Source organism: Talpa occidentalis, unplaced genomic scaffold, assembly GCF_014898055.3.
Source record: "Talpa occidentalis isolate TD23 unplaced genomic scaffold, MPIMG_talOcc4v2.1 talOcc4.4, whole genome shotgun sequence".
In the NCBI taxonomy this organism is placed as follows: Eukaryota; Metazoa; Chordata; class Mammalia; order Eulipotyphla; family Talpidae; genus Talpa; species Talpa occidentalis.
Genome location: NW_023604295.1, coordinates 122,286,519 through 122,313,654, shown reverse-complemented (window position 1 = coordinate 122,313,654; position 27,136 = coordinate 122,286,519). Strand labels below are relative to the sequence as shown.

The window sequence follows — 27,136 nt, the reverse complement described above, 5'->3', positions numbered from 1 at the left end:
CAGGGCTCTGATTTCTGGTCATTTCTAGCAAATACTTATTTGCATGTCCATTCTGTGACTGGCATTTTTGAAAATCAGGTGAAGTGTCACTTTTCCCCCATTGACTGCTCCTCTTTATTTGATTAAGCTTACTATTATAAGATTCTAATCTTATACCTGAACCATGTAATATTACTTGAAAGTAGGCCATTGTACTAATTTCCTATTGCTGCTAAATAAATTGCCACAGGCTTCATAGTTTAAAACACACAAATTTCTTGCCTTACCTTTCTGGAAGTCGGAAGTCCAAATGAGTGGTCAAGGACTAAAATAAGGATCATCCACTGAGTTTTTCATTTCAACTATTATATTTTCCATTTCTTTCAAGTTTGATTTGCCTCTTTTTAAAATTTCATTAGTTATTGAAGTCAAGCTTTTATTTACTTGAACATATGAAACATCCTTATTTTATATTTGTATCTGAAAAGTCAGTATCTTTAGAATTTGTGAGTTTGATTATGCTGTCATTTGTTCATTCCTCCTTTTAGGGGATTTTTACAAATTATGGCTCTATGATTTTTAAATTGTTACCTCATAGGTCTTGAATCTTTACTTGCAGGGATACTTAGAGTCTGGGAGTAAATTTAGGCATCTGGGAGTAAATTTAACCTATTGCCACCTTAAGATGTCTTCTGCACAAGAAGTTTTAGACACTCAGCTGGTATGAATGCAGGATTCAAACTTACAGTAGGGCAGGGAGGTTCATGTTTTCACCTTTACCTGGCACCAAAATTCAAAATAGGTAGTTTCCATTTTGTTCCTTGACAAAACATGCTATTTGTATTTTAAACAGACTGAATGACTTTCATATACACACACACCCAGCACTCTAGGGTGCAGCTTTATGAATTTCCTCTTAGACTCTCCCCTTCTCTCCTGACTCCTGTGCCCTTTGTGGCTGTGACATGTAAAACTCATGTGCATCAAGTGCAGGAGGAACCTTCCAGGGGAGAGTGGGCTTCAGTGCTCTATTTCTTGTCGGGCGCTTCCTTTCTCTTCATCTTTTTATTTTTAATTTTTACTTTGGAACAATTTTAGATTCACAGGACAGCTGTAAGGACAGTGCAGAGTTTAAGTTTCCATTTGGTCCATCTTCATAACCATGGGACATCTGTAAGAACTAAGAAATTAATGTTGGTTTAATTCAATGAACTAGCCTACAAACTTTACTCAGATTTCACTAACATTCCATTGATATCCATTTTCTGTTCTTTATTTTTGTATTTGGCAATATTTCTTTTTCTGTTCCTTCACTTGAGTTTTGTTCTCTGCATCTTCCTCATTTTTTGTCAGATTTACTGAATTTTAATTTTACTTATTTCAGTAGGAAAGTTGTTAAATTACCTAATCCAACACTGCTAGAGAAGAGAGTCTGAATTTTTCTCTCTTTCTATCAATGTTCTTCAAATGATGTTTGCAATCCTGGTTACCAAGTCAAATGTGTTTCCCCATGTTTGTGTTCTTAAAAATTTCTAGCCTAAAAATGTAGGTGCTATTTTTTATAGTAAAAAAAATTTTAATAATGCTTTGGGAGTAACACTAGAATTAGCTCAAGAGATAGATTAAGAGTTTATTATAATACTGTGGATGGGAAATAAACTCAAGAGCCTAATGAGACCAGTGGTATCTATGAAAGAAGGGAGAAAGTAGTTTGAGGCACATTGGAAAAAATGTGTTATTGAGTGGGTGTGTTATCACAAGAAGGAGGAGCCAGAGACGACTGAATGTGATTTCAGGAGATAATGGTGGAAATTTTTTTTTGGTTTTGTGGGATCTTTGGTATGGGTAGATCTTTAGAGTGGCGATTTCCAACAGCAGTAATAAATGGAAGTCTCAAGTTTGAAAAAAGGGGTCAGAGCTAAAAGGAAGAAAGTTAGAATGGAAAACAAAGACTAGAAAGAAGAATAAGCAAAGGGGAAAAATCGCCTACATAGAAAATAAGAAGTATCCTGGTGATTGTAGAAAAGGGAAGAAATCCTGGTGGACAAGAATGTGTTATCACTACTAGTGCTATTCAGTGAACACCTGAAATCCCTTCTATTCCATCCAAAGAATCACAAACTAAGTGTAGGAACCATTTATGCGGATTAAAATGTTCTTTGTGTTTTCTTTTCACTTTCGAATATGTTTTATCACTATATCACATGCCTGGCATTACCTGCTACTTTATTTTGTTTGTTTCTATCCATATTTTAGACAAATCTAACAGAAACAGCTATACTAACGTATTGATTTTATGGAATAGCCCAATGTAGTTCCCTCTTTTTAAGAAACAAAATATTGTCCAGTGTTAGATTTTAGTCATACATTTGAACTATAATATGTAACATTTTTTTTAAAGATTTTATTATTTATTTATGCATGCAAGAACTGGGGTACAGGCCAGAGATGCGGGGGGTGAGAGGATCCATAAGAGACAGTGTAGGGAACAGAACACGCAGATTGACTGAAACAGGGAGGGGAGCAGCAGGCAAGACAGGAGAGGTCTGCCTCGCCATGTGGGTTACTCCCTGGCCGGCCCGGGATCGAACTTGTTTGCAAAGGCTGCGGATTGCTTCATAGTGCAGTGCATAATACCTTGCTCCACCAGAGAGGCCTACATTTGAACTATAATATGTAACATTTTATTATATCTTGGACTCCACATGTTATCATTTCAAGCAAAAATAATAACATTACCTATTGAGCAAATATTAGATGTGAGAAAATACTTTCTATACAATATTTGTAAATTGCTTTCAACAGTTAAAATGGTATCTAACAGCAGTGGTTATATTGCTAAAGGGAATAAGTTGTGAAATAATATTCTCTACCGCCAGGAACTGAAATATAGGAACAGTGTTAGGGTGAGTCTTGACTCATTTGTTGGGCTTATGGTTTTCAGGGAATTGATGCTAATTTCACATCAGAAAAGCATTGAGCAGCTGCAGGAAACCCTTAGACAGAAGCTGCTGAGCGATGATAACTGGAGGGAGAAGGTAATGAAAATGTGGCTTTTTTCAGCCTGTGTATGACTTGCTTTTTAATGATTCTGTCTATTAGCCAGAAGACTATCCCAGGTAGATTTCTTTACTTTTCTGCATACTTTTGATTCCTTCAGGAATTTCCTGTACCAAACATACTTATTATGTGTGTCTTTTCTAAAATATTAGACAATGGGAAAAATAGTATAAAAAGAATTTTAATGTCTTGTAAAATTAGGATAGCCCTCAGTTTTCACACAAGCATAAATTTTACTTTTAAATATTTATCCTTTTTCCCATTAAATAATAGAAACTTCATTTTGCCATAGTCTTAAAAGCATGAAATATTTATTCTTACAATGTTTCTGTTTCCAAGAAGATAATATAAGGGAACGGAAAATAACAAAATTATTTAGCTATGAACTTTAGAGAATTTCCCTCACAAAGTAAAAGGCTATGTATTTTTAAGGCAGACAATGCCCATTTATTGTACTTAGAACAAAAGATTTACAGAAAAAGTAAAATTTCCCCTCTTTAAAAAAGTCAACACTCTTCTGCCTTCAAGGTATAGGGTATTAAGAAGCTTTTATTAAGAATATGTATTTAGCCCACTTTCATTTACAAAGAATTGTTTGTATAGAATAGTAAAAAAAAATACATTAATTTTTGACTTGGACTTTTTAATATTTTTCAAAGTTTCAGCAATGAATATGTATTACTTTCTAATTATAAAGAATAAAAATATTTTAAAATTGTTAGCCCCCCCCATCTCAGGCCATTAGCAGCTCTACTCATTGAGGAAACAGCCATCTCCCTGCCAGAGACTCCACTGCTCCTTGATTGAACCCTGGGCCCTGTCCTGCAATGGCCTTCCCAGGTCCTCTTCCTCTGCTGGTGCTGACTCAGGTCAAATCTGAATTTGTCACTTTCACTTCTAGTCTTCGACCAGCTAGCCATACTCAGCCAACACTTGTTCTCTAAATCAACCTCTTTCCCTGTCTCTCGGAGACATCATCTTCAGGTTATAACAAAAATGATCATCATCCCAACAATCTCATAACAGCAACAGTTCCATAAAATTTTTTTAGGTGACTTTGTTGTTGTTGTTTCTCACAGGCTTTTCTTCCCCCTTCATTAAAGCCCACATTTTAAAAAGTCTTTCTAATATTTTTAGCCTCATTCTGCTAAATTGACTTGTCAATTCTCTTTCACTTCCCCCATCCTTATCAATTCATATTTAAAAGTTCTAAAAGATGAGCAGTTCAACTACTGTTCCAAAAAAGAAAGTGAATTAAAACAGTTTTTTTCCCAACCCATTCAATGAACAGAATAGTTTTTGTACTGTGGTGAAGTTCTAGTGAAATAGTCTTTTATACTTACTCTTTATGACACTGAAAATTATAGTAACCTTTAGGAGATCAATTTGATGGTACTATTTGAAGAAATATGATAAACTTCCCATCTTTTGACTCAAATTTCACTGATGGAATTAATGTAGATAGGGATTCATTGATCATTCCCTCCCCTCAAGCTCCTGAGCTCCTTTCAGACTGATAGACCTTCCCTGCCTTTCATGTAAAAGTTCCTCATCTCCAGGTTCGCACCCCACTAAGGGGTTTCAGGTACAGTCCACTGGAGAAGAGCCCCGGTATTCATGATCCACTGTGCTCCCCACTGCTACTCACTGTGCTGTCTGTCCCCTGGCACTCACACCGGGAGGAGACCAAGTCAGTGTTAGCTCTGACCATGTAAGAGCATTGCGTTCTTGCTGTGTGTTGGTGAGTTAATTTGATGATGAAGATAGACCTATGTAAGATTCTCTAAGTTCTTACTAAGACCCTAATAACTTTCTAATAAATTATCTCATAAATGTATTTTGGCATTTATAACTTTCTGTCATATAAACAGACATTTCATTTTGTTGAGAGGATATGACTTGTAGTTAATAAATGCTATCCTGGGCCTCCCCTGGTGGCACGGTGGTTGAGCGCTGGGTTGCGAGGCTGCCTGCAGCCTCTGCAGTGCCAGTTCGATCCCTGGCCACCAGCGAGGGTCCTACAAAAAATAACTAACTAACTACCTAATTAACTAAATGCTATCCTTTTGCTTAGCAGTAAATCAAGATCCAGGCCAATAAAGCTAAAGGAATGATAATTATGTCTTGGCTTTGTTCACTATTGAGACTATGAATAAAAAGTTCCCTAAATGTCCTCTCATGAGAAAGGAAAATCGCTAATATGACATTGTCATCTCTTTTCTTGGGTCACTGTGCCTTTGTGTAGGAATGAAATGTTCCCTTTACAAATATATAATACACATATTAGAATAAAGTTCATAACTTAATGCTTTTAACATTCAAAAAAGTAGATAGCAATTTGTGCCTGGGCTTAATTATTTTAGAGTATATAAAAAACACATAATAGAATTAACAGTTGCTATGCGACAAAAACAGCACATTTTAAAATAACTCTGTATTTACTAATTGTCATGGATTTTTGTTTATTCCAAGTATTGCTTTGATCTGAAAAAAGGAAATTAGTGTGTATTAAAATTTGTTCCAAATGCCCAATGTTATTACTACCCAGTAAAAGTTTTGTAAATTAAAAAAAAATCTCCTATAGTGAGACTGCTTACAATAGTGATAGTCATCTATTGACTATCAGTTTTTGTGTCTTAAAGTCCAACCAAAAAAATAATATTCATAGATTATTACCAAGCTATCATATTTAGGAACATTTTAGAATTGCAATATCAGCCTGATTTAAAATAATATGTACAGCTTTTAAAAACCAGAAGTTAGAACAAACAAATGAAACCTTACTTTCTGAATGAGTAACTGGATTTATAATGCATATACAAGGGGGAAAGTTTATAATTTATAATGCATATACAAGGGGGAAAGTTTACTTCAAGAAATAGTCAATTCCATATTGAAGAGAGGCCAGAAAAAACCCTCAAATTCTTCTTCATAATGGAAGGTCAATGGCTTAATAGTTCCTAAAGTATTTTAGTGTACCTTAAGTAAAATTAACTTGTAAAATACAAAACTTGAGAGGGATGAAGTAGTTATTTACAAAATTATCAGTTTTCATTTATGTATACTAAATGTATGACCAAAAAGAATATTGAAGGCATCCCTTTTAAAATTATGCCATATAATTTCTGAAATATGAATTAATCATAAAATTTTTTATTTCAAATTTAAACTCTTAGTGGAGATTCTTTTTATCTATATTATTAATATTTACTATGTACCAGGCCTTGTGCTGAATGCTTTCCATAAGTGTAATTTTAATCATCATAATATTACTAGTCCATTTGCAGATAGAATAAGCTAAAGTAGTCCATTTGCCAGTTTTGTGTAGCTCGAAAGTGAGAACTCATATGAAACTTAAAAAAAAAGGAAAAGGAAATACCCCAAAACTTCCACATTTGACCTGGATGGACTAACAGGGACCAAATTTATCTTCCCGAGCAACTAAAATATTGACTAAATGACAGAAAACAGTGGATTTAACATTCAGACAATGAAGGACAGTGGTTCTTGGAGATAACAAAGAGAGCCTTTATGATATGCTAACTAACTGCTTTAAAAGAAATTTGAGGCCATGGCACAGAGTCCAGGATAAAGTGAAGTTGGGCAGTTTCTCTGAGTTAAGCAGATCTTGGTCTGAAAATCCTGGGAGATCAGTGGCTAGAATTCACAAGAGAGAGATTCACCAAGCATGCTGGAGAGCTATAAAGTTCCCATGAATTGTGATAGGTTCACATATGAGAAAACTACCCAAAGTCAGGACAAATTCATATGAAAGGATTAGAAAGAAGATTATCATTACCTACACAAGGTCAGTAATGGTACTTGTTCCTATCAGCCATACTAAAAAACCGTAATTTGAGGGCCCTAAGTGGTCTCAGTAAGGTCTTACATTAGTAATAAGGAATAATTTACTCTAGTCTAAATACCGACCTAGTCCTGCCTAACAAATTTTAAAAGGAGGACCTAAAAAAAAAAAAAAATCAAAGTAATTCTAATAAGCATAACCACACCCCAAAAAAGAGGTCAAGAATATTCATAGAAGAGCCTCCAATCCTGAGTTCTAGTGAAGAAGGAACATTTGGCTCTTGGTTCTTTCTGTGCCCTCTGCCTGGCTCTATTCCCAGGGAACAGAGTGGAACTTGGGCTAAGGGGAGGGTAAGGGAATAATATGTTTAACCCCAAAGGACCCTGACTTCAGGATTTACAATAATTTTGTTTTTACAAGTTTGACCTTAGATGTGGTTTATAAGTGAACAGAACATTCTGGGGGGAAAAGCATATTTTTCATAAGAATACAAAAGTATCCAGCATCTAACGCATGGTAAAACTCATAATGTCTGGTAGCCAGTCAAAAACCTCATGCATGGCATTTGAAAGTTGGTAAGAGAGCAGATTGTTTGTATCACAAGAAAAAATATTTTGTAATTATGTATGATGACAGATATTAATTGGACTTGTGATAATCAGTTTACAATATATATATGTCATTGTACACCTGAAACTAATATAAACTTATATATATCAGTTATCTCTCAATAAAGAAGAAGGAAGAGAAGGAAGGGATAATTACTATGCTTGGGAGGAAAGGAAAATAGAATTCATAATAAGAAGAAAAATCAATGAATTAAAAACTGACACAGAAAGGCATAGATATTAGAATTAGCAGACAATGACATTAAAACTGTTATGATAGCTGTACTCCATATGTCCAAAAATTAGATGAAAAATAATTGACCCAGATAAGAAGAGATTTGGAAGAAATTCTAGGGATGAAAACTAGAATGTATGAGATAAAAAATATCATGGATGGTATTAATTACAGAATAGACATTCCAGAAGAAAAGATAGTGAACTTCACTATATATGAAAAATATGATAAGACACGGCAATAGAAACCATCCAAATAAAACAAAATGGAGAAGAGACTCAAAAATAAAAAATAACCTGTCAGTGAGCCATGACACAAACTCAAGTGGCCTAATGCATGTATAATTGGAACTCCTGAAGGTGAAGCAAAAGAAAGAGGAACAGAAAAAATACTCGACGACATAATGGCTGAAAAAAAAATTTAAATTTAATGAAAACTATAGACTCACAGATTCAAGAGGCTCAAAAAATCTCACATCAGGCATTATAATTCAATTGCTCAAAAACAGTAATAAAAGGAAAATGTTAAAAGCAACCAGAGAATAAAAAACATATATTGAAGAACAAGGGTCAGGATGATAGCCAATTTTTCATCAGAAATGGCAAGCCAGAAAACATTAGGACTGAAAGTGCTAAAAAATGTAGGGAGGCAGAGGAGGGCTGGAAGCTTCTGATCTAGAATTCTATACAAAGTGAAAATATCAAATAAAAGAGTGAAGTAAAAACTGTTTTCAAAAATTGAAAACCTTTTGAAAACAATGTGTCACCAGCAGAGCCCCACAAAAAAATCAGATATTAAAGCAAAGAAATGTTGAAAGAAGTTCTTTAGTCACAAGAAAAGTTACATGACATAAAAATACATATCTACACAAAGGTACAATGGATAAATATATGAAGTTTTATGTTCAAATTTCTTTTAAATATAATTTTTTTTAAAGATTTTATTTTTATTTATTTATACAAGCACTGGGTACAGTCAGAAGTGCAGGAGGGTGAGAGAATTCACCAGAGCCAGAGTGGGGAGCAGAACAGGCAGATTGACGAAATACACTGCTGAGGGGAGCAGCGGGTGGCAGGAGAGGTCTGCACGCCATGTGGGACCCTCACAGGTGGCCAGGGATCAAACCGGCGCTGCAGAAGCTGTGGGCAGCTTAGCAACCCAGTGCTCAACCACTGAGCCACCAGGGGAGGCCCCTAAATATAATTTTATTTTAAACAAAAATATTAACATTCTAATACATTATATTATGTAGAAGCAAAATATATGGCAACAATAACACTGTATCTAGGAAGGGAGAAATAGGAATATAATGTTATGAGATTCTTATAGAATATATGAAGTAATGTCATTTGAAAGTCGACTGGATTAAGATCTATTCTGTAAGCCCTACAGGAACCACAAAGATAAGAAAACAAAGAGCTACAGCTAATAAGTTAGCAAAGGAAATAAAATTGAATTAAAAAAGACTCAACCCAAGTAAAACAACCCAATCCAAAAGAGGAAAAAGATGACATGGGCCAAGTAGAGAACACATAGCAAGATAAATTTAAAGCACAGCATATTGGTAATTACATTAAATGTCAATGTTTTAAACCAGGGACCAGCAATCTTTTTTTGTAAAGGACCATTAGTAGATAGTTTTGGTTTTTGAGGGATGTATATTCTCTAGCACAACAACTCAACTCTCCCACTTTAACTTAAAAGTAGCCATGGACAAGTGCAAATGAGTGGGTATGGCTGAATTTAGTCTCTGTACCAATTCATCAAGCCCTGGTCTAAATAACCCCATGAAAAAGCAGAGATTGTCATATTGGATTAAAATGCAAATCTCTGCCATATGCTGCCTATGATGCACTTTAAAGATAAAAATAACCTAAAAGTAAATGATGGAAAAAGATTTGCTATAACACAAATCAAAAGATAGCCAGAGTAGCAACATTACTATCAGAAAAAGTAGATATTAAAGCAAAGAAATCAGAATATTTAGAATACTACCAAGGATAAAGAAGGTAATTTCATAATAATAAAGGGATCAGTTTATAAAATCTTAAATGTTTATCCACCTATTAACAAAGCTTAAAAATACACTAAGTAAAAACTGATAGAACTATCAGGAGAAGTAGATAAATTCACAATTGGAGTCAACAATGTCAATAACACTCTCTCAATAATTGATAAAAAAACTATCCAGAGAATCAGTAAGGATATATACTATGGAAAATAACACAACAATTTCCTTTTAGGTGATATATTAAACAACAGCTTTAACAATCATAAACTAATGATATTTATAGAATTCTCCATTTAACAGTCGAATACACATTCTTCTCAAGCACACACAGCACACTTACTGATATAGACCATAGTCTGGGCATTTAAGTCTCAATATATTTAAAAGAATTCAAGTCATGCAAAGATTTTCCCTGACCACAATGGACTTAAGTTAGAATCCATTCAAAGAAAGTTATCTAGAAAAATTCCCCAATATTTAGAAACTGAAGTCCATGCCCTCAACTATGTACATAGATGTGTGAGGAGACTAGCTGCATGGAAAAACTAAGCAGCTGAGCTGCCTAGTCCCCAGAAACAACTGTTTATACACACCTTTAATAGTATGAAGTGGCTCTACAATCTTGGTGAAGATGCTTAACTTCTCTGTGCCTGTTTTTAGATAGTGGGATTAATAAATGATTAATAGAGAATTATCTGTTCCTCCCAGAGTAGCTGTAAGAATTAACTGATTTAATATATGAAAAGTGTCCTGTGCCTTATTCCTTGAGCTTCAGTTAGGTACTCAGGGAACATTCTCTTCTTCTGCCTCAGTTTACACAGTTCTTGGCAGGATTTCTCTGTAACCCACATATTCTCACTCTAACATTCATTTTTTAATGCAAATTCTATGTGAATTATCAACACCTTTTATAATAAATATCAGTGACTAAATCAGAAATAATTTGAAGTATTAGTTTTTGTTTTGTTTTGTTTGTTTTAAAGATATATTTCTTTATATAAGCACTGGGTACAGTCAGAAGTGCGGGAAGGTTAGAGAATTCACCAGAGCCAGAGCGGGGAGCAGAACAGGTAGAAGGACAGAAGTACACTGCTGAGGGGAGCAGCGGGCGGCAGGAGAGGTCTACGTGCCATGTGGGACCCTCGCCGGCAGGCAGGGATCGAACCAGCGCTGCAGAGGCTGCGGGCAGCTTCGCAATCCAGCCCTCAACTGCTGCGCCACCAGGGGAGGCCCTGAAGTATTAGTTTTTAGCCACTAATACTTTTGGACATTAGTATAATAATATATTTTTAGGACACACATTTTCAAAAATGATATATGTATAACAAATGTAAACAAAGGTTCTGATTTCTACTTTGACATCTAAAATTCTCATCAGGTTTAAAGGGAATATCAAGTAATCGGTGATTATGATATGGTGTTTGGCTTCCAGGGTGGTTGGCATATGATAATACAAAATCAACCACATAGATTGGAAACCACATTGGATAATAACAAAATCAACCACATAGATTGGAAACCACATTGGAAAGTATTTTGTACATAATATTAGACACTGATGTTATATTAATTATGCATTTTAACAATAAATGGAAAAGGAATTAAGCATCACATACCCAGGTGCTGTGTAATCATCAGGAGACATTCTCAAAGGGGAGAGAGGTTTTGACCTAGAAGAGGTTGCAAGTAAGTAAAAAGTAAAAATAATTAAAATCTGGAATATGTACACAGGTAATCATTGACTTTACTTTGTGTAACTCTTGAGCTCATATTCTATTCATGTCTGTTTTTTAAAAGTTGGATTTCCCCTTGATTATCAAAATTATGATTAGTTTTTGTATGAAGTGGTTCACACTTCATATATGCACCATCACCAAATTCATTGATGTTGCATGAAATGCTCTGCTCTCTAAGATACTTTAAATAAATGATTTCTGTCAACATGTTAAAAACAAACACCACAATTTGACACAAACTCCTCTCAGCGACAGACACTATACTGGCTTAAGCAAATCATTGTGTTTGTGGGCTCATCATTTTGTTCAAACCAATCAGATCATAAAGGACCCAGTAGTGGCTTCCCTCCCTGCTATGGTGTCAGCAGTTCCAGTGACACTTGGCCTCCCACTGCAGCTGCTCTAAATATTTAGAAATTCTACCTCAAGCTTATCACATTGCTTCTCTTTCTCAGGTTGTGCAAATTAAAAATCAAATCAGGAATAGTCATTCTCTTTCTCCCATCTACCTACATGCTTTTCCTTTTTCATCTTCTATCTGTTCCTTCCTATTTCGCTGTCTACACTACTTTCTTCCAAGGAACAACTCAGAGGCAAGATGATCTCTTTGCTTCCTGACTCAGGTTAGGACAGAACATTCTACCCATTCATCTGCCCCTTTTCTTTCCCTAGTGCTTCCTTTGTTTTGTCTTCATCAAAGGATTTTACTGATTTCCTAAGTGGCCTCTTCCCCATAATAAACTTAAAGAACTTTTTGTTCATTTACAGTTTGTCCTGTCCCACCTATTTTGTGTACATATTTGTTCTCTTACTCTGAGCAATCAGTCCATATTTTGAAAGATGTCTTTTCTGTTCTGATAACTCTTTGCCCCTACCAATTAAGTACACAAGGGACTTTCTGAGCACTTGATGTTTTAGTGCCTCAACATACATGTTTCTTGAGTTTCTCAAAAATGTTTGTATAGTTTTATTTAAAAAAAAAAACAGTATCAAAATATCTTGCAGGCTATTAGTCCTTTTTAAAAGTTATGCTTTGAAACTTTTCCAAAAGTTCTGCATTTGATTTTCTCCTTTAATATGACTTGATTTACCTATTCCAGTATGGCCAGGGCACAGAGGCCAAATGGGGAACATGGGCAAAGTCAGGTTGCAGTCCAGCATAGTCATAGCCAGTGTTGTGGCTGTGTCCTCATAGCCACACAGACCCGGGGGATGAAGGGGCCTGGAATTGGCCTTTACTCATGGAGTCCTGTGCCTGTTGTGAGGCTGTTCATGTAACGAAAGGGTTTATTGTCCATTCATACGAAGGGGCTGATGGTGGCCCAGTGGAAGGTCCCGATGGCGGCCCAGTGGGAGGTCATGTTGGGGAGTTTTGAATTTGTAGCAAATACACTGAGAAACCCATTAAGAGGAAGTAGAATAATCCAATTTGCATTCTGTAAATAACACTTTGCTCTGTGTAGATGGACTGGAGAGAGAGGTAGGAGTGTAAGTTAGGAAGCTGATCAGGAGGTGACAGTGGCCAAGATTAGGATGGTGGAAGTGGAAATATATAGAGAAATGAATGGGTTCAAGGCATATTTGAAGTCGAACAGAACTTGGTGCTGGATTCAGGTGGAAGGTTAGGGAGAGAGAGGTGTGAAAGGTGATGTCCCTAACTTTTTTTTTGAGCACCAAATCAGATGGTGGCGCTGTATCATGAGGTGGGACCAAGGGAAGGGACAACTGGTGTTGCATCAGATGTCTGTTTCAGTTTATTTAAGGTATCTCTGAAGTATCTAACTGGCCCCAAGAGACAGATGGATACAAACACCCAAATCTTTCTTCTAAGTATTCCTGTCTTGAGATTTCCTCATCTTTAGCAATCTTAGAGCAACACATTTAAACATGTTCCTTAATGATCAACAGAAATTATTTTGAGAGTGAAAATAACTTCTTGCATTGTGCATAAAGAGAATTGTTTTTCCTTGGGGCAAATGTTTAGTCCTGTGCCCAGTGCGATAAATTCCACTGACCCACACTGAATCTAGCCTTCTATCTGCATTTTGTTTCATTGAAAGGACTTCCTGCAAACTTCCTGTTTCCTGATACCCCAGTTTCTGTATTCCCTTGAGGTATTCAAGTGACTTCTCTCCTTCTGTCTTAGTGACTGAATCATTAAGTCACAGTAAGCCAGGTTTGACAGTTTTTCTCCTAAGCTGTCTAGCACTTACTCCCTCTTAGAATTTATAATCACGGTACACTGTCAGTCTGACCCACCTGTCCCAGGATCCCTTTTCTGATCCCATTAGATCAACTCCCAGGTCTGAGGGATTCCTATATTCCGATTTATTCTCTCTCTCCTTCCAGTAGGCAGAGCCAAAGCTAGTGGTTAAAAACCACAGGGAAAGAAACATTGGCTCAACTAAAGGAAAACCTGCCTAATGCTTAGCACTGCCTGAAATGGAGAACTTTGCTGGGGAAGGAGGGAGTTATGGTTTCTGGAGGTGTTGAGGCACAGAGCAGAAACTGCTCTGTGGAGAGCAGACTTTGTGGAGAGACTGAATCGTAGATCTCATCTCCACCAACTGTTGAATTCCTGCCCATGCTTTACCCTGATGATTTGTCCCGTTTAATCCTCATAGCAACCCCCAAAGGAATTAGTTATAACCACCAGTAGAAGTTATAGACATAACCTAAGGTCAAAGAGCTAGAAAGTGGCAGAGCCAGATTCAGACTCAAATCCATCTGAATCCAAGTTCTTGTTTATTCTTTCCACAATTCACGGAAGCTTCAGAAATAGAACTAGGGGGTTTCTGAGGTCTTTTCCAGCACTGTGATTCTATCTGAGTCAAAGTATGGATCACTGATTTTTTCCCCTATTGTCCTCCTTCCATTCTGAGTCACCTTAGAGTGATAATCTGTGACTCCACGGCTTTCTACATTCTCCATCAAGAAAGACCACTAAACAATCAGCATTTGTACCTTGTATCTCTACTATGTTTCTAGGAAAACATCATCTAAGGGCCTCTAAATATTTTTGTTTTGCTGGAAAGGACTGAGTTTAAAGTATAAATGTGTGAAAGACTAAGCTTTTAGTGTATCTGCATATGGTCATAATATATTGTCCTAACTTCTCTACTCATTTTATAGCTCTTATAAGTTTTCTTGAAATATTTGAACCCAGATCCAGTTTTCTGAACTGAGTTCTGAGTCTATTTAAAAAAAAAAAAAACTATCATTTTGAAATTAGATTAATGAAAAATCAGTGTTAGAATTGAACATTTTTAATATTAGAGCCTTAAAGTAAACAATTTTCAATTTCAAGAGGTAATGACTTCACGTGTGTGTTCAATGCTATTTTCTAGATTGAAGCTGAACTTGCCAAGGAAAGAGCCCGGCATTTGGCTGAATTTGAGGCGCAAGCTCTGCTCTTTAAAGAAGAAGCTAGACTGGAACTTGATATTGAAAAGGAAAAACACCAAGAAATAATTCAAAAGTATAAGAAAGAACAAGAGGAACTGCAAATGAAGGTCTGTTATCATGTTCATTATTATTTAACTGGTGTGAAGCAATTTCCCCTGAAGAATGTTACAGCATTTGTAACTTTGCAGCTCTCCTCATGTCACTGGGCTGAAGTTAGCTGCTTGAATCCAGTGGCTGCCTCTTCTTCAGAATAAACATCTGAGATAACTTACACAAACTTACCATGTAGCTGTGCAGGGAAATTTTTTTCTACTAAAACAAGTTTATTGTTAAAGCAGCATAAATTGATAACTAATAATGAGATATTCCAGTATCTCAAATATCCAACATCAAATGATAATAAGTTGTTTTACATAATTAAAATTTTCCCAACAACGAAAGCCCGTATCTTTAAATTGCAAATATTTTCAATTCTAAACATTTTTTGAATGAAGGGAAATATTTTCTTTTTTTATTTGTATTTATATACTTGTTACATCATAGTTCATTCTTCTCTCAGGTGTAATCCCCTTAAAGTTACCACCACCGAGACACCTGTGAAGCATCACCATAGTCTCGTGCACTTCTCTTTTCCAGCTGAATGTCTCCGATTTATAGTTTGCTTTGCCTGCTATTTTTATCTCTTTTTTCTCCATCCCTTGTTTGTTTTCCCTATGTTCCTCCTACTAGTGAAACCATCCGATATTTTTCTCTTTCCCTCTGACTTATTTCACTGAGCATAATCCTGAAGGGAAATATTTTCAAATGTAATCACACCTCCATAATTTCTTGACAGTGTGTCTGAAAATGAGATTTTGCAAAAGCTACTCTATTTTTAAATAAGATTTGAGTGTAGTATGTGTATATGTGTGTGAGCATATATAGACATGCATGTGTATACATGTGTAAGTGTGTCTTGGTGCATGGATGTGTGTGTGAACACATGTGTGTTTATGTAGAGAGGTCCAGTGCATGTGTATTAACCAGAACCCATATTATTAACCCAGAACCCATATTATTAACTGTGTATTAACCAGTGGGAAACCATATTTGAATAAACCCGTGAAGAGTCTGTATAAATTAAGAATCAGATGAGGCTCTGCTTGTACAGGGGATGTGGTTCAGCCTTTTTATGTTCACTGTGAGCAATGGGCAGGCCAATGAGAGTGTCTGACAGTAGCAGTAACACAGGCCCCACACTCAGAAGGGCCTCCTGCTCCAGATGCGTACTCTGCAGATGCTGTCTTGATTCTTAACAATTTTTTTCTGAGTCTGCGTTTTTTTAAGTGACTCCTATGGGGACAAGGAGCATGCACCAGGTGCCTCCTTCCCAGATGGCTCTCCTTGAGATGGACTCCCCACCACCCTCCACTGGATCCCCTGCCCCCTCTCCTTCCCTCCCTCGAGAGTGCCTCTGCAGCTCAGGGTCCCACCCACACAGGAATGCCCACATGCAGCCCCAGCCTACAAGCTTTCAAGAGACATTATATATCCAGGCTTTGCAAGTGAATTCTTTTGATTTTTAAATGTTTACTTTCTTTATAAAAAGTCAAAATGTGTTTGCTGCTGTGCGAGTCTCCTCTCCCAAGAGTAACTGGTCTGTTTCAGAGCCTGCTCACCTCTGGGTGATGGAAACGACTGTGTAGACTTGCTCAGTCCAGGAAGGACCTCTTCCTTCCTGGATCAAGCAAAGAGAATGGAATATTATTTTAATTTATAAAATTACTGAGATGGTGACTAGATTTTTTGTAAAAAAAAGTTACTCTTAATGTACATTTAACATTTGAAACACATTTTGGATACATAACTCCTTGGAACTTTGGTCTATGAATGTTTTCCGTTTCTTTGTGGGCTGGCTTCTTATTGTACTAATATTTATAATATGACAATATCCGTAGCATAAATAATTAGGATATGTTTCATTAGAAGCAGCTCTGCTCTCCCTGGTTTGTTTTTCTGTTCTTTGTTTAGTTTTTTAAAGAAAAGAAAACAAGCAGTCTTTTCCCATCTAGAGACTTTCCTAATACTCTCTAATATGGTAGCTATTTAAATTTCCATTAATTAAAATTGAATAAATTAAAAAAATTAGTTCTCAGTCACATGAGCCACATTTCAAATGCTGAATCTCCAGTAATGCGAGTGAGAGCCCTTTGCACAATTCTTCCCTCAGTGATTGGCAATATTGTTTGCGTGGCTTGGAATTGGCCATGGCAAGAGGATTTACCCCATGGAAACAAGATACAAATCCTCTTGTGTGTGTGAGAGAGAGTCAGTTGTTAAACATCTGCCAGCATACTGTCAATAGCCACATGTGACTGATGGCTACCATTTTGGTAGGACAGAAGTTCTCCTGGGCAGTGCTGCTCAGAAGTGGTACCTGGGCTACCTCCAGTCATCACATATGAGAAAGGAAAAAGAAAAGATGTCAAAAGAAAACTCATTGGTATGGTATGAGCAAGAGAGGGGAGTGCTCTGGTAGTAGTTGTAGTGCTCCCAACCAGGCATTTCTAGGTTCCCACACCATGCAAGAGTCAATTCAGATAGGCACCTGATCCACACTTGAGTTGTCTTTGGGAGCTCAGTACAGTCCCGGAGATTTATATATTTCCAAGTGATTGATGCAATTCTATTTAAGGTGGTAAAAATAACACAGTCGGTCGTTTTAACTTATAAAAAGAAAAGCTTGAAGGCTCGCATATGTCATAGAATTTCCTTTTATCTGATCTGAAGAGTACACTGTTTATTTCGAATAAGCCCCTTAAAACCACAAGAACTCTGCAGTTACCTAAAGCTATTGCCCACAAGCTAATCCCAAGTTTATCTTACAGATCTCCAACTTAATCGCAGGCGCTACCAGAGACCTGCGACAGGAAGTGGCCACTCTTGAGGGAAAACTCTATGAATCCCATAAGCGATTTTCTGAAAAATCTGAGTCCAAGGAGAAAGAAATCGAAACACTTAAAAATTTGGTGGCAGAATTTGAATCTCGTTTGAAGAAGGAGATAGACAGTAATGATTCCATTTCAGAGGACTTACGGAAGGAAATGAAACAAAAGTCAGAGGAACTGGAAAGAGCAATTCTGGCCCAGACAGAACTGAGGCAGCAGTTCAACCAGTCCCAGGAAGAGGTAGGAGCAGATGATGGTACCACTGCTATTAATTGCATATTCTTCTAACAAAGACATGAAGGGCTGCAGGCTCCATGCAGAGTCCTGGACTGCGGCTGGGGGCCTGGGGTCACAGTCTGACTCTGTCCTTAACTAGGTGCCACTTACTCTCTGGAGCTGGCTTCATCTTCTGTAAGATAACTACATTGATGGACATAATCTCTAGGGTTTCTGTTGGCACCTAGATAACTTTGTTGCAAATGACCACTTAATGTCTTTAAAACTAGGAATCTTTATTCTTTTTTAATCTTTATTCTTTTAATCTTTATTCTTTTATTTTAGGAATTTTTATTCTTTTCTGTTTTGATAATAAATCTCTGCCAAAGGAACTTTTAAAGTACTTACTGCTTAAGTTAAAAGAAAATCTGGGGCCTCCCCGGTGGCGCAGCGGTTGAGCGCTGGGTTGCGAAGCTGCCCGCGGCCTCTGTGGCGCCGGTTCGATCCCCGGCTGCTCCCTGGCCACCGGAGGAGGGTCCCACATGGCGCGCAGACCTCTCCTGCCGCCCGCTGCTCCCCTCAGCAGTGTACTTCGGTCCTTCTGCCTGCTCTGCTCCCCGCTCTGGCTCTGGTGAATTCTCTCACCCTCCCGCGCTTCTGGCTGTACCCGGTGCTTGTATAAATAAATAAATCTTAAAAAAAAAAAAAAATAAGCCAACTACCAAATCATTTAAAAAAAAAAAAAAAAAATCTGAACAATGTAAGTGTGATTTTTTTCCTTAGAGCTTTATATCCTGTCAGCCTAAACTTGTAAGGTAATTTACACATGTTGGTCTTCTTTCCTGGGTATGCAGGATTATTTCAGCAAAGGTTTTATTTTAACTGTGACAGGCTTATTTTGAATTTTTTTTTCCCCAATGAAGACTTATTGATGAACTGCTAAGCAATTTAAAGACAGTGCATGTCATAGATTGAATGTTTGTTTTCCCTCACAATTCATACATTGAAACCTAATCTCCCATGTGATGATATTTGGAGGTGGGCAATTGAGGAGGTAATTAGGTCATAAGGATGGAGCTCCCAAGAATGAGATTAGTGTCCTTATAAAAGAGACCCCAAAATGCTCCCTCCCATCTTCTACCACATGAGGACAGAGATTGGAGAGCCATCTATGAACCAGACACTCGTCAGACACTGAATCTGCCAGCACCTTGACCTTGGACTTCCCAGCCTGCAGGACTAAGAGGAATCAGTGTGTGTTTTTTAATCCCTCAGTTTAAGGTACTCTGTTCTAACCTGAGATGACTAAGACAGTGGAATAGTAATCTGGTCTCTAATCACCAAAGTAATGTCACATTACAATATTTGGTCCCATTTATAAAAGTATAATAAATGGAGGAAGATTCTGAATGTTAACAACAAGGAATATTTTTGTTAGTTTTATTGCCATTTTAATAAAGGAATAAAAGGAAAGTGTTAGCATTAACAAATACGCAATGTCCTTGCTATATTTAATTATCAACCAAAATTAAAATTTATACCCTTATTATAATTATGAATTAAACTATTACAAAGAAGCTAAATATAAGTTAAAATATCAAACAGAATACTGGATCAAGAAGAATGCCTAAAACAACACTAAAAGGAGAACTTATTTCCATGTTACAGATGAGGAACCGAATCAGAGTTCAATAATTTCCATAAGGTCACACAGTGTGGCAGGACCCAGATTGGAATTTGAATCTCTACAAGCTGATAGCTCCTCATTGATGAAACCTGAGTTCTAGTGATTCTACATCTAAATTGCAAAGTGGCCTCAGGCTTACCACATCAATATCAATGGACCTCATTTTTGTTTTTACTTTCATTTTTTAAATAGTAATAAACACACTACCTACTTCACAATGGCTGATGTGTGTCTCCTGCTGGAAACCAGCAGCATAGCTTCCCCAATGCTAGGAGCAGCTCAGTGGGAAGGGAAAGTTCCTGGATGTGGTTGTCCTGGATAAACCCTGAGAAGGCAAGAGGGGATGCAGATGGGCTTCCAGTAAGACAGCGCTGAAGACTTTGTAGAGGAACGACATCAGATCATGGAGAGAAAGATCAAGGCAACCAGACCAGCAGGCTCTCTACCTCTTAAATCCCCAAAGAAATGGCAACATGGAAAATAAAGAAACTCATAAGCTAGGACAAATAGAAAAATACAGAAGGAGGGCCTCCCTGGTGGTGCAAGGGGTTAAAATGCAACCTATGAAGCTCTCTGCAGCCACTGCAGCACAAGTTAGATCCCCAGCCAGGGCGTTACCCCCATGGCACAGCAGACCTCTCCTGACTCACCCACTGCTCCCCTAAGCAGTGTATTTCAGTCATTCTGCCTGTTCTGTTCCCCACCTTGTCTCTGGTGAATCCTCTCATACCCCACACCTCTGGCCTGTGCCCCAGCTCTTGTATGCATAAATAAATAAATCTTTAAAAAAAAAAAAAAAGAAGGGTCATATCCAGCAAATGTGTTTGGAATGTCAACCTCAGGGTCAGGCCCAGTAGCAGGCACTGGAGATGCACTTATGGACAAGGTTGATCCTGCTCTTTCCTGCGCCCAAAGAGGAATGTAAAGAAAACCTTATGTAACTGAATTGACATTCAGAGGACACAATGACCTAAACAGAAACTTGGCTTAAGGGTCTTATCTATTATTGCATAACAAATAATTACCAAATTCAGTGGCTTAAAACAACAAACACATATCTCACGGTTTCTGTGGCTTAAGGATCTGAATGTGGCTCATGGATGCCACAGACGGCTCACAGGGCTGGTGTCAGGGTGTTGCACTGTAGTCTCACCTGCAGACTCAACTGCGGGAGGACTGGCTTCCAAGCTCACTGACGGGTTGTTAGCAGCTTTTATTTCTTCAAGGCTGTTGTGCTGGGAGCCTCAACACCATGCTGACTGTTGGTCAGTGGCTGCCCTCAGATCTTTGCAAAAAGCACTCTCCACAAGCAGAGTTGATACAGTGTGGCTGCTGGCCTCCCTGGAGCCAGGAGGGAGAATGAGTGGGCAAGAGAGGGCATCACGACAGAAGCCACAGGCTTTTGGTACACTAATCTCGGAGGTAACATCTGCATGGCTATAGTCTGTCTATTCATTATGGGTGAATCAGTAAGTCCAGCCCATACTCAAAGTACTTGCATAAGAGTGTGATTAGCAGGAGGGTGGGTTAACTGGAGGCCAACCTCAGGGCCTCTGGAAGTAATTATGGCAAGACACACTAGACTAAGAACGAAGAGTCAATACCCTTTTCAGATAAAAGGAGCTACTTTTGAAGCTCTTCCTGCTTAGTTGTGAAAGGAAGTCACTTAGAGATGAAGTTTTATATTTTAAAAAATGCAGACTTTGGAAAGATACATGGTGCTGGGTTGTATATAGATAATCATGGATCATTTCTGGGAAATAAAAAGAGATCACCCCAAAAGTAAAGTTACATAAGGATGTTTGGGAAAGACTTCTTTTAACAGAGATGGGGGGAGGGGAGAGGAGGGAAGCTTAGATTTCCTATTAGAAGTTAAATAATTACAACTGAACTGTACAAGTAAATAATTAAGGCTGCTTTTCTGGTTAAGTATGCCAAAGTCCAGCATATTCTTATAGAAATAGGAAATGAGCCAATAAAAATGGGTAGGAGTTGTGAGCAAGAAAGAACAGAGGTTGCAGCCTATAAAATGAAAAGCTCCAGTTTTTTGATCATGAATTTCAGACACTTGAAATTTCTCAGGTTCTGGAGGAAAAAGGCAGCTTTTAAGTGGAAAACAAATTCCCATTAGAATGAGGATAAATTAGTGGTCTAATAAGGAAGCTAATTAAGGGAAGGAAAGCCGTGCTCTCATTCAAGAGGCCAGAGAATGTCGGACTTTGTTTTTAACTATGAAGAAAGTTCTCAAGAGTAGGAGGAAAGCCACAGCCTCTAAAGGGCAAAATAGGCCTTCCTGCATGGAGCGGGAGTGTTGGAGGGTGGCCACGGGAACAGTGGGGTCAAGAAGGTGCAGCGACAAAAGCTGCAGGTCAATAAGAGAGAAATGGGGGCAGAAAAAACTATGGGAAATGTCGATGTGAAAAGGGGGCCCTGAAAAGTCTTCATAGGGGGAGACAAAAATTGGAATGTCCAAAAAAAAAAAAACAAAAAAAGGAAGTTAGGAAAGAAACAAACTATATTAGAGAAGAGGACATTATCATTGAACACAGGGTAAAAATAGAGCGCTTGCTTCATGCTGCCACGTCCCTTCCTCTACTGCTCCTCCTTGTGAGTCAAGACAGTCAGGCCCATTGTTAGGGCCCTTGTGATCAGAGGAAGAACATGAAAAATTCGGAAAAACAGTTCACAAACAATGATGGAAGGAAAGCCAGTATTGATAGCTCAGTATTTTTGTTATCTTAAGACTGTGGATAAGGAAAACAAAGGGGCAGAAGTTTTAAATTCTATCCGTTCCCATAGCATCTAATGAGATGAAGGATATTCAAAAGTAGAAGGAATGTTTTTGGCTAAACATGGAGAATTGAATACATCTGTTTATCTCTGCTTCACCCCACTGGACCACTAATATAAAAAGTAAATACATCCATAAGGGAAAGAGAACAAGAGAGAAGTTGACACTCGTTGAAAATGTTGTTCTACCATGGAAGGCAAAGTGTGAATGAGAAATTAGCAGACAGACCCTAGGATACTGAAATCTAATGTCTGTGGGATGAAATCCTAAAAGGATCAAACCCAATTATGTGATACAACACTCTGAAAAACTCAGGAATTGGAGACATCAGATACCTCTGAAAGGAGAAATGAGTGGATCTGGAAAAAAGGCTGTTTGGATGATTGCTCAAGGTGTCCTCCCTCCCAGGCACCACCCACCTGCCTGGCAGGATATCAAATGTTTACACACCAGAAAAACTGAATAGAAGAGGCATTAGCTCTAAGGCCACACAGCAGCAGAGTATGGGATGAGGCAGGAGCTAGAGTGAAAGTCTGTGTATTAAAAGGTGAGACCCCAGGTTCATTTCACCCACTCCCTTCCTCCACCACGGATAGCCAGGCTGATGTATCAATAGTCAGGATACTTTGTGGATAAATGAACTAATGGAAAAGAAAAATGGATACTGACAATTGGCATCTCCCCATGAGATGGCCGTGTCTATGTGCGGTCTACACTCCGAGAGGGGTACCATCAATAGCACTTACTCCAGCAAGCAGAACACCAGCAACCAAAGATCACCAAGCACTTGAAGAACACCTCTCATGTGAAAGACAGAAACAAAGATCAAAGAAAGCAGCATAAAATAAGTCAGAAGTAACAAATAGAAAACAATACACAGAATAAAAGTGAGCTTCAAAGAAAGAACATAATTAATATCAGAGAAAAGGGAAGCGATTGCATCCATAAAACATCAACAGCAAGCTATGAAAAAGGAAGTGAGAATTAAAATATAAAAACTGATGTGAAAAATCAGTATTTGGGTTAGATGATAAAGATGATGAAATGTCTCAGAAGGTAAAAGGAAAAATCAAAAGAGATGGGGTGAAAAAAAAAAATAGACAGGATCAAGCCGGACTATCTAAAACTGCTGACAGGGGCCCGAGAGGAAAAGAGAGAAAATGGGAGTGGGAAACTATGCAGGAACTAATTCAGGGATAGCTCTAAGAACTAAAGGACACATTTTTCTAATTGAAAGGGTTCACCCAACATAATGGATGGCAAAGCAGCGACACCAAAGCACTTCTTCATGAAATGTCAGTATCTTAAGGGTAAGCAAAAGTACTTACAAGGTTCTCCCCGCAAAAAATCACTTAAATAGAACCAGGAATCAAAATGCTATCAGAATCCTTACCAGTAACAATAGAAATTAGAAAACAATGGCTTTCAAATTCTGAAGGAAAATTATTTCCATCCTAGAATTCTGTCTTCTGCTCAATTATCAATCAAGTGTCAAATAGGCTATTTTTAGACATAAGAGTTTTCAGAAACGATAGTTCCCTTGTAGCCTTTCCCGGGAAGCGGTTATGACACCACAGTGAAGTACGTGTAAACTATGAGAAGAGGACACAGTTAGGAATCAAGGCAGGAAGACCTCAAATGGGAATGTGGTAGGGAATCCAGGAAGAGGCAGGAAGAAAGGCAAGGAGCACAGCAGCACAGTGAGTGGAGACAACCATGCTCAGTTCAGCGCAAGGATAGAGGATTCTTAGACGTTTTGTGTCCAAGACAAAGAGAAGCTGATGGCTTACACAGAGAGCTTGAGCATGCAGGGAAAGTATCCACGCCTGTCAATGAATTTGGTGAAAAATTAGTAATCAACACTTAGAAAACTAGGCAGATAAATAATGGGATAATCCTGAGCTCTGGAGGGATGCTATGCACGAAACAAATGTGATCATACTAAACTTGCATCTCAGGTGTGCATAATAATTATATACTGTAATCTGATAAAGCAGAACATGGCACTGAACTGAAAATGGTGATAGAAATGTAATTGGTAGAGGAGAAACATTTCATGGAGGCGGTGTCTGCTGGGAGTTGGAATAGGAAGCTAAATCCTCGTCAATTCTATGAAGTCAGAGGGAATGTTCAAGACTGAAAAGCCATGAGATTGCTGTGTAATGACATTAGAAATACAGTGACAAATATCATAAGAAGCAGCTTAAAAACCTGAATGGTTTTCAAGGGCATTATGCCCATGAGCTAAGTCAGACAGAGAGAGCAAATACTGTATGATTTCTTTTACCTGTGAACTCTTTAGAAAACAAAAACCAAACTCATGGATACAGAAAACAGATTGGTGGTTGCCAGAGGCAGGGGTTGGGGGGTTGAGAAATGGATGAAGGGGGCCATGTTCTCACAATAGCAGGATTTCCATCTTTCTCATGGCTGAATAATATTCCATTGTATGTGGGGTGTGTGTGTGTGTGTGTGTGTGTGTGTGTGTGTGTGTGTGAGTGACAATTAATAGTGGTTACCATTGGGGGCTAGGAAGAGATGGACAGGGATTTCACTTCTTATATACTTTTTTTTTTAATATTGGGATTATGGATGACCTTAAAGCTTTTTGTATTTTTAAATATTATCATATGTAAGATCAATTTTTTTAAAAAAAAGAAAGAAAACTCATTTATTTAAGAAAACTTATTAATAAATCTGGCAAAGAAGAGTTTATGTAGACTTTAAGATTAAATTTTAGAATACATGGCATTTTCAAATACAAATAGCTTTTTTTGCAAGAGGAATTTGCTCAGTTTTAGAACATGTATATAAGCATTTGCACATTTAATTGACATAGAGTAAATAGCATCTCTGATAATTCCATTTATGAGTAACCAAAGTACCAGTTAGCAAATTAACAAGTGAGTGACTCTCACCATTGATGCCTAATACAATTAAAATATCTAAGTCTCTTTTAAAGAGCAAGGGGTTAAATGGAGGTTCTCTGACTTCAAGGAGCAGGAGAGTGAAGACCATAGAAATTTTAGAGGGCAGGGGCTTTCCTAGGATTGCTTGGCAGGGAGGCTGGGAACTGAGAACCTGAGAACGAAGCCGTGGGCAAAGGGGAGACAGGTGCTCAGATTCTCCAGCGGTGGAGTGGCCGGTCTAGGATCCAGGCAAGACTTGATCTTTCACTGCAGTGGAGATAGTCAGCCCTGATGCAGGTTATAGACAGATGCCAGGAGATGGACAGAAGGAGACAAAACATGGAGAAATTGGTTTGGTTGTGTTTAATTTATACTAATTAAATTTTAATTGAAGTCAGATAATTGAGTAAGAAAAGTAAATTCTGAGCTCTTCACAGCTCTCCTTCCCCATTCTGAGTCTGCTTTTCAGCATCTTAGCCCAAGGGCCATCCCCTCTGACTGTTTTTATTTTTTTAATTTTAAAAACTGGTTTATTATCATGCTGTTGATAAGTACAACAGTAACCAGAGTACAGGCAACAGAGTCTAAAAAAATTATAGTAATATTGGGCATTAAAATAATCCTAGAAATAACAGTCAAAAATAAATGATCTAGGTTTATAATATTAAAATTCTCATATAATTAAGTATCATATAATCAATTATCATAAATTAGGTATCATAAATTAATTCAGTATCATACATTATTAATTTTTATTAAGGTAACATTGGCTTACATTATTGTTGGTATAAGCAACAATAATGAAAGTATAAGATTTTGAAAGTATAAGATTCACCCCCCCCCATTTCAGCTTTAGTCACCTATACCCGAAGCTGTGCACCTGCCGCCAGATCGCCCACCATCTCTCCCCTAGTCCGTTGTGCTCTCTTTCCTCTTTGTTCTCGCCCCACCACCTCCCCCTCCCACTCTGGCTGCTTCAGTTCTACAGTCAGCTTTCAAGGACCTCTGTTTCTTCTGTTTTGACACATCTGCCTTATCCTTTCACAGACCATTGTGATTGCAAGCGTAGAAATACTAAACTAACAACAACCTGCTCGGCTTCCATCTTACTTCTTTCCTGGAAAATTTTCAGCCTCATTCCTGCCTCACCAAAGAGGCATTTCCTCTCTTTCCTGCACTGTTCTGGACTGTTCAGAATCGTTGAACAGAAACCCTACATGGAAGCTGGGCATGTCTTTTGCTGACTCCTACTCATCTTTCTGGTTTCCACACCTTTTCCACGGTTTCATTTCCCCTCAGCTCCCTGCCCAGCCAGCTGGCCATCCACTCACCCTGGGATGGATTTAGTCTGGATGGAAACTGTCATCTGAGAATTCTATGACTGTTATTCAGACCTCACCAGGCTTAAAGTAGAGACATGGTGTGTGCTCACTCTCCACGGAGGACTTGTGTTCCTGGCATGCCCCGTCCCCCCAAATTATGCCAAATACAGCTGATTGCCACTGTGAATGGAATTCTCACCTTTAGAACAATCGTGTTAACCAGCAAAGTCTTCCTTCTTCCACTGTTTTTGGGAATTGAATACAACCCAGCTGTCTCTAAGGATAAAAATGAAAACAAACATAAAAATAAACCACTCTTACATTGCAACGAGTGGGGGAAATTGGCCATTTTTTAATATTAGAAATTTCAAACAGATGGTGAGCTAATTTATATTTTCATTTTGACATTTACTTACCCAACAGGAATGCAATTAAGCCATATTTT

At 37.9% G+C, this 27,136-nt stretch overlaps 1 protein-coding gene and 1 long non-coding RNA gene across 13 annotated transcripts in view; one reads left to right on the top strand and one right to left on the bottom strand.

Annotated features, from left to right (window-relative positions):
• Positions 1 to 27,136, top strand: part of LEKR1 (leucine, glutamate and lysine rich 1) — a 129,903-nt gene that overhangs the window by 95,689 nt on the left and 7,078 nt on the right. For all 8 annotated transcript variants that reach the window (XR_008553988.1, XM_037526233.2, XM_054700983.1 and 5 more), the window contains 3 exons: positions 2,924 to 3,017; positions 14,782 to 14,946; positions 17,707 to 18,006. Coding sequence is in view for 7 of the 8 variants with exons in the window: in XM_037526233.2 (XP_037382130.1) it covers positions 2,924 to 3,017; positions 14,782 to 14,946; positions 17,707 to 18,006 (559 nt within the window). In the remaining variant the exon portion in view is untranslated. The remainder of the gene's footprint in view (positions 1 to 2,923; positions 3,018 to 14,781; positions 14,947 to 17,706; positions 18,007 to 27,136) is intronic.
• On the bottom strand, positions 1,036 to 26,851 carry LOC119257888 (uncharacterized). 5 transcript variants are annotated; one of them, XR_008553992.1, is made up of 8 exons: positions 26,701 to 26,851; positions 25,542 to 25,657; positions 20,823 to 21,010; positions 19,881 to 19,994; positions 16,498 to 16,556; positions 11,315 to 11,368; positions 10,292 to 10,348; positions 1,036 to 1,159 (listed from the first exon to the last, which is right to left on the bottom strand). It is a non-coding gene; the product is annotated as an uncharacterized LOC119257888 (long non-coding RNA). The 5 variants fall into 5 exon arrangements; XR_008553989.1 differs by lacking the exon at positions 1,036 to 1,159 and adding an exon at positions 5,428 to 5,523; XR_008553991.1 differs by lacking the exons at positions 1,036 to 1,159; positions 26,701 to 26,851 and adding exons at positions 5,428 to 5,523; positions 26,642 to 26,690.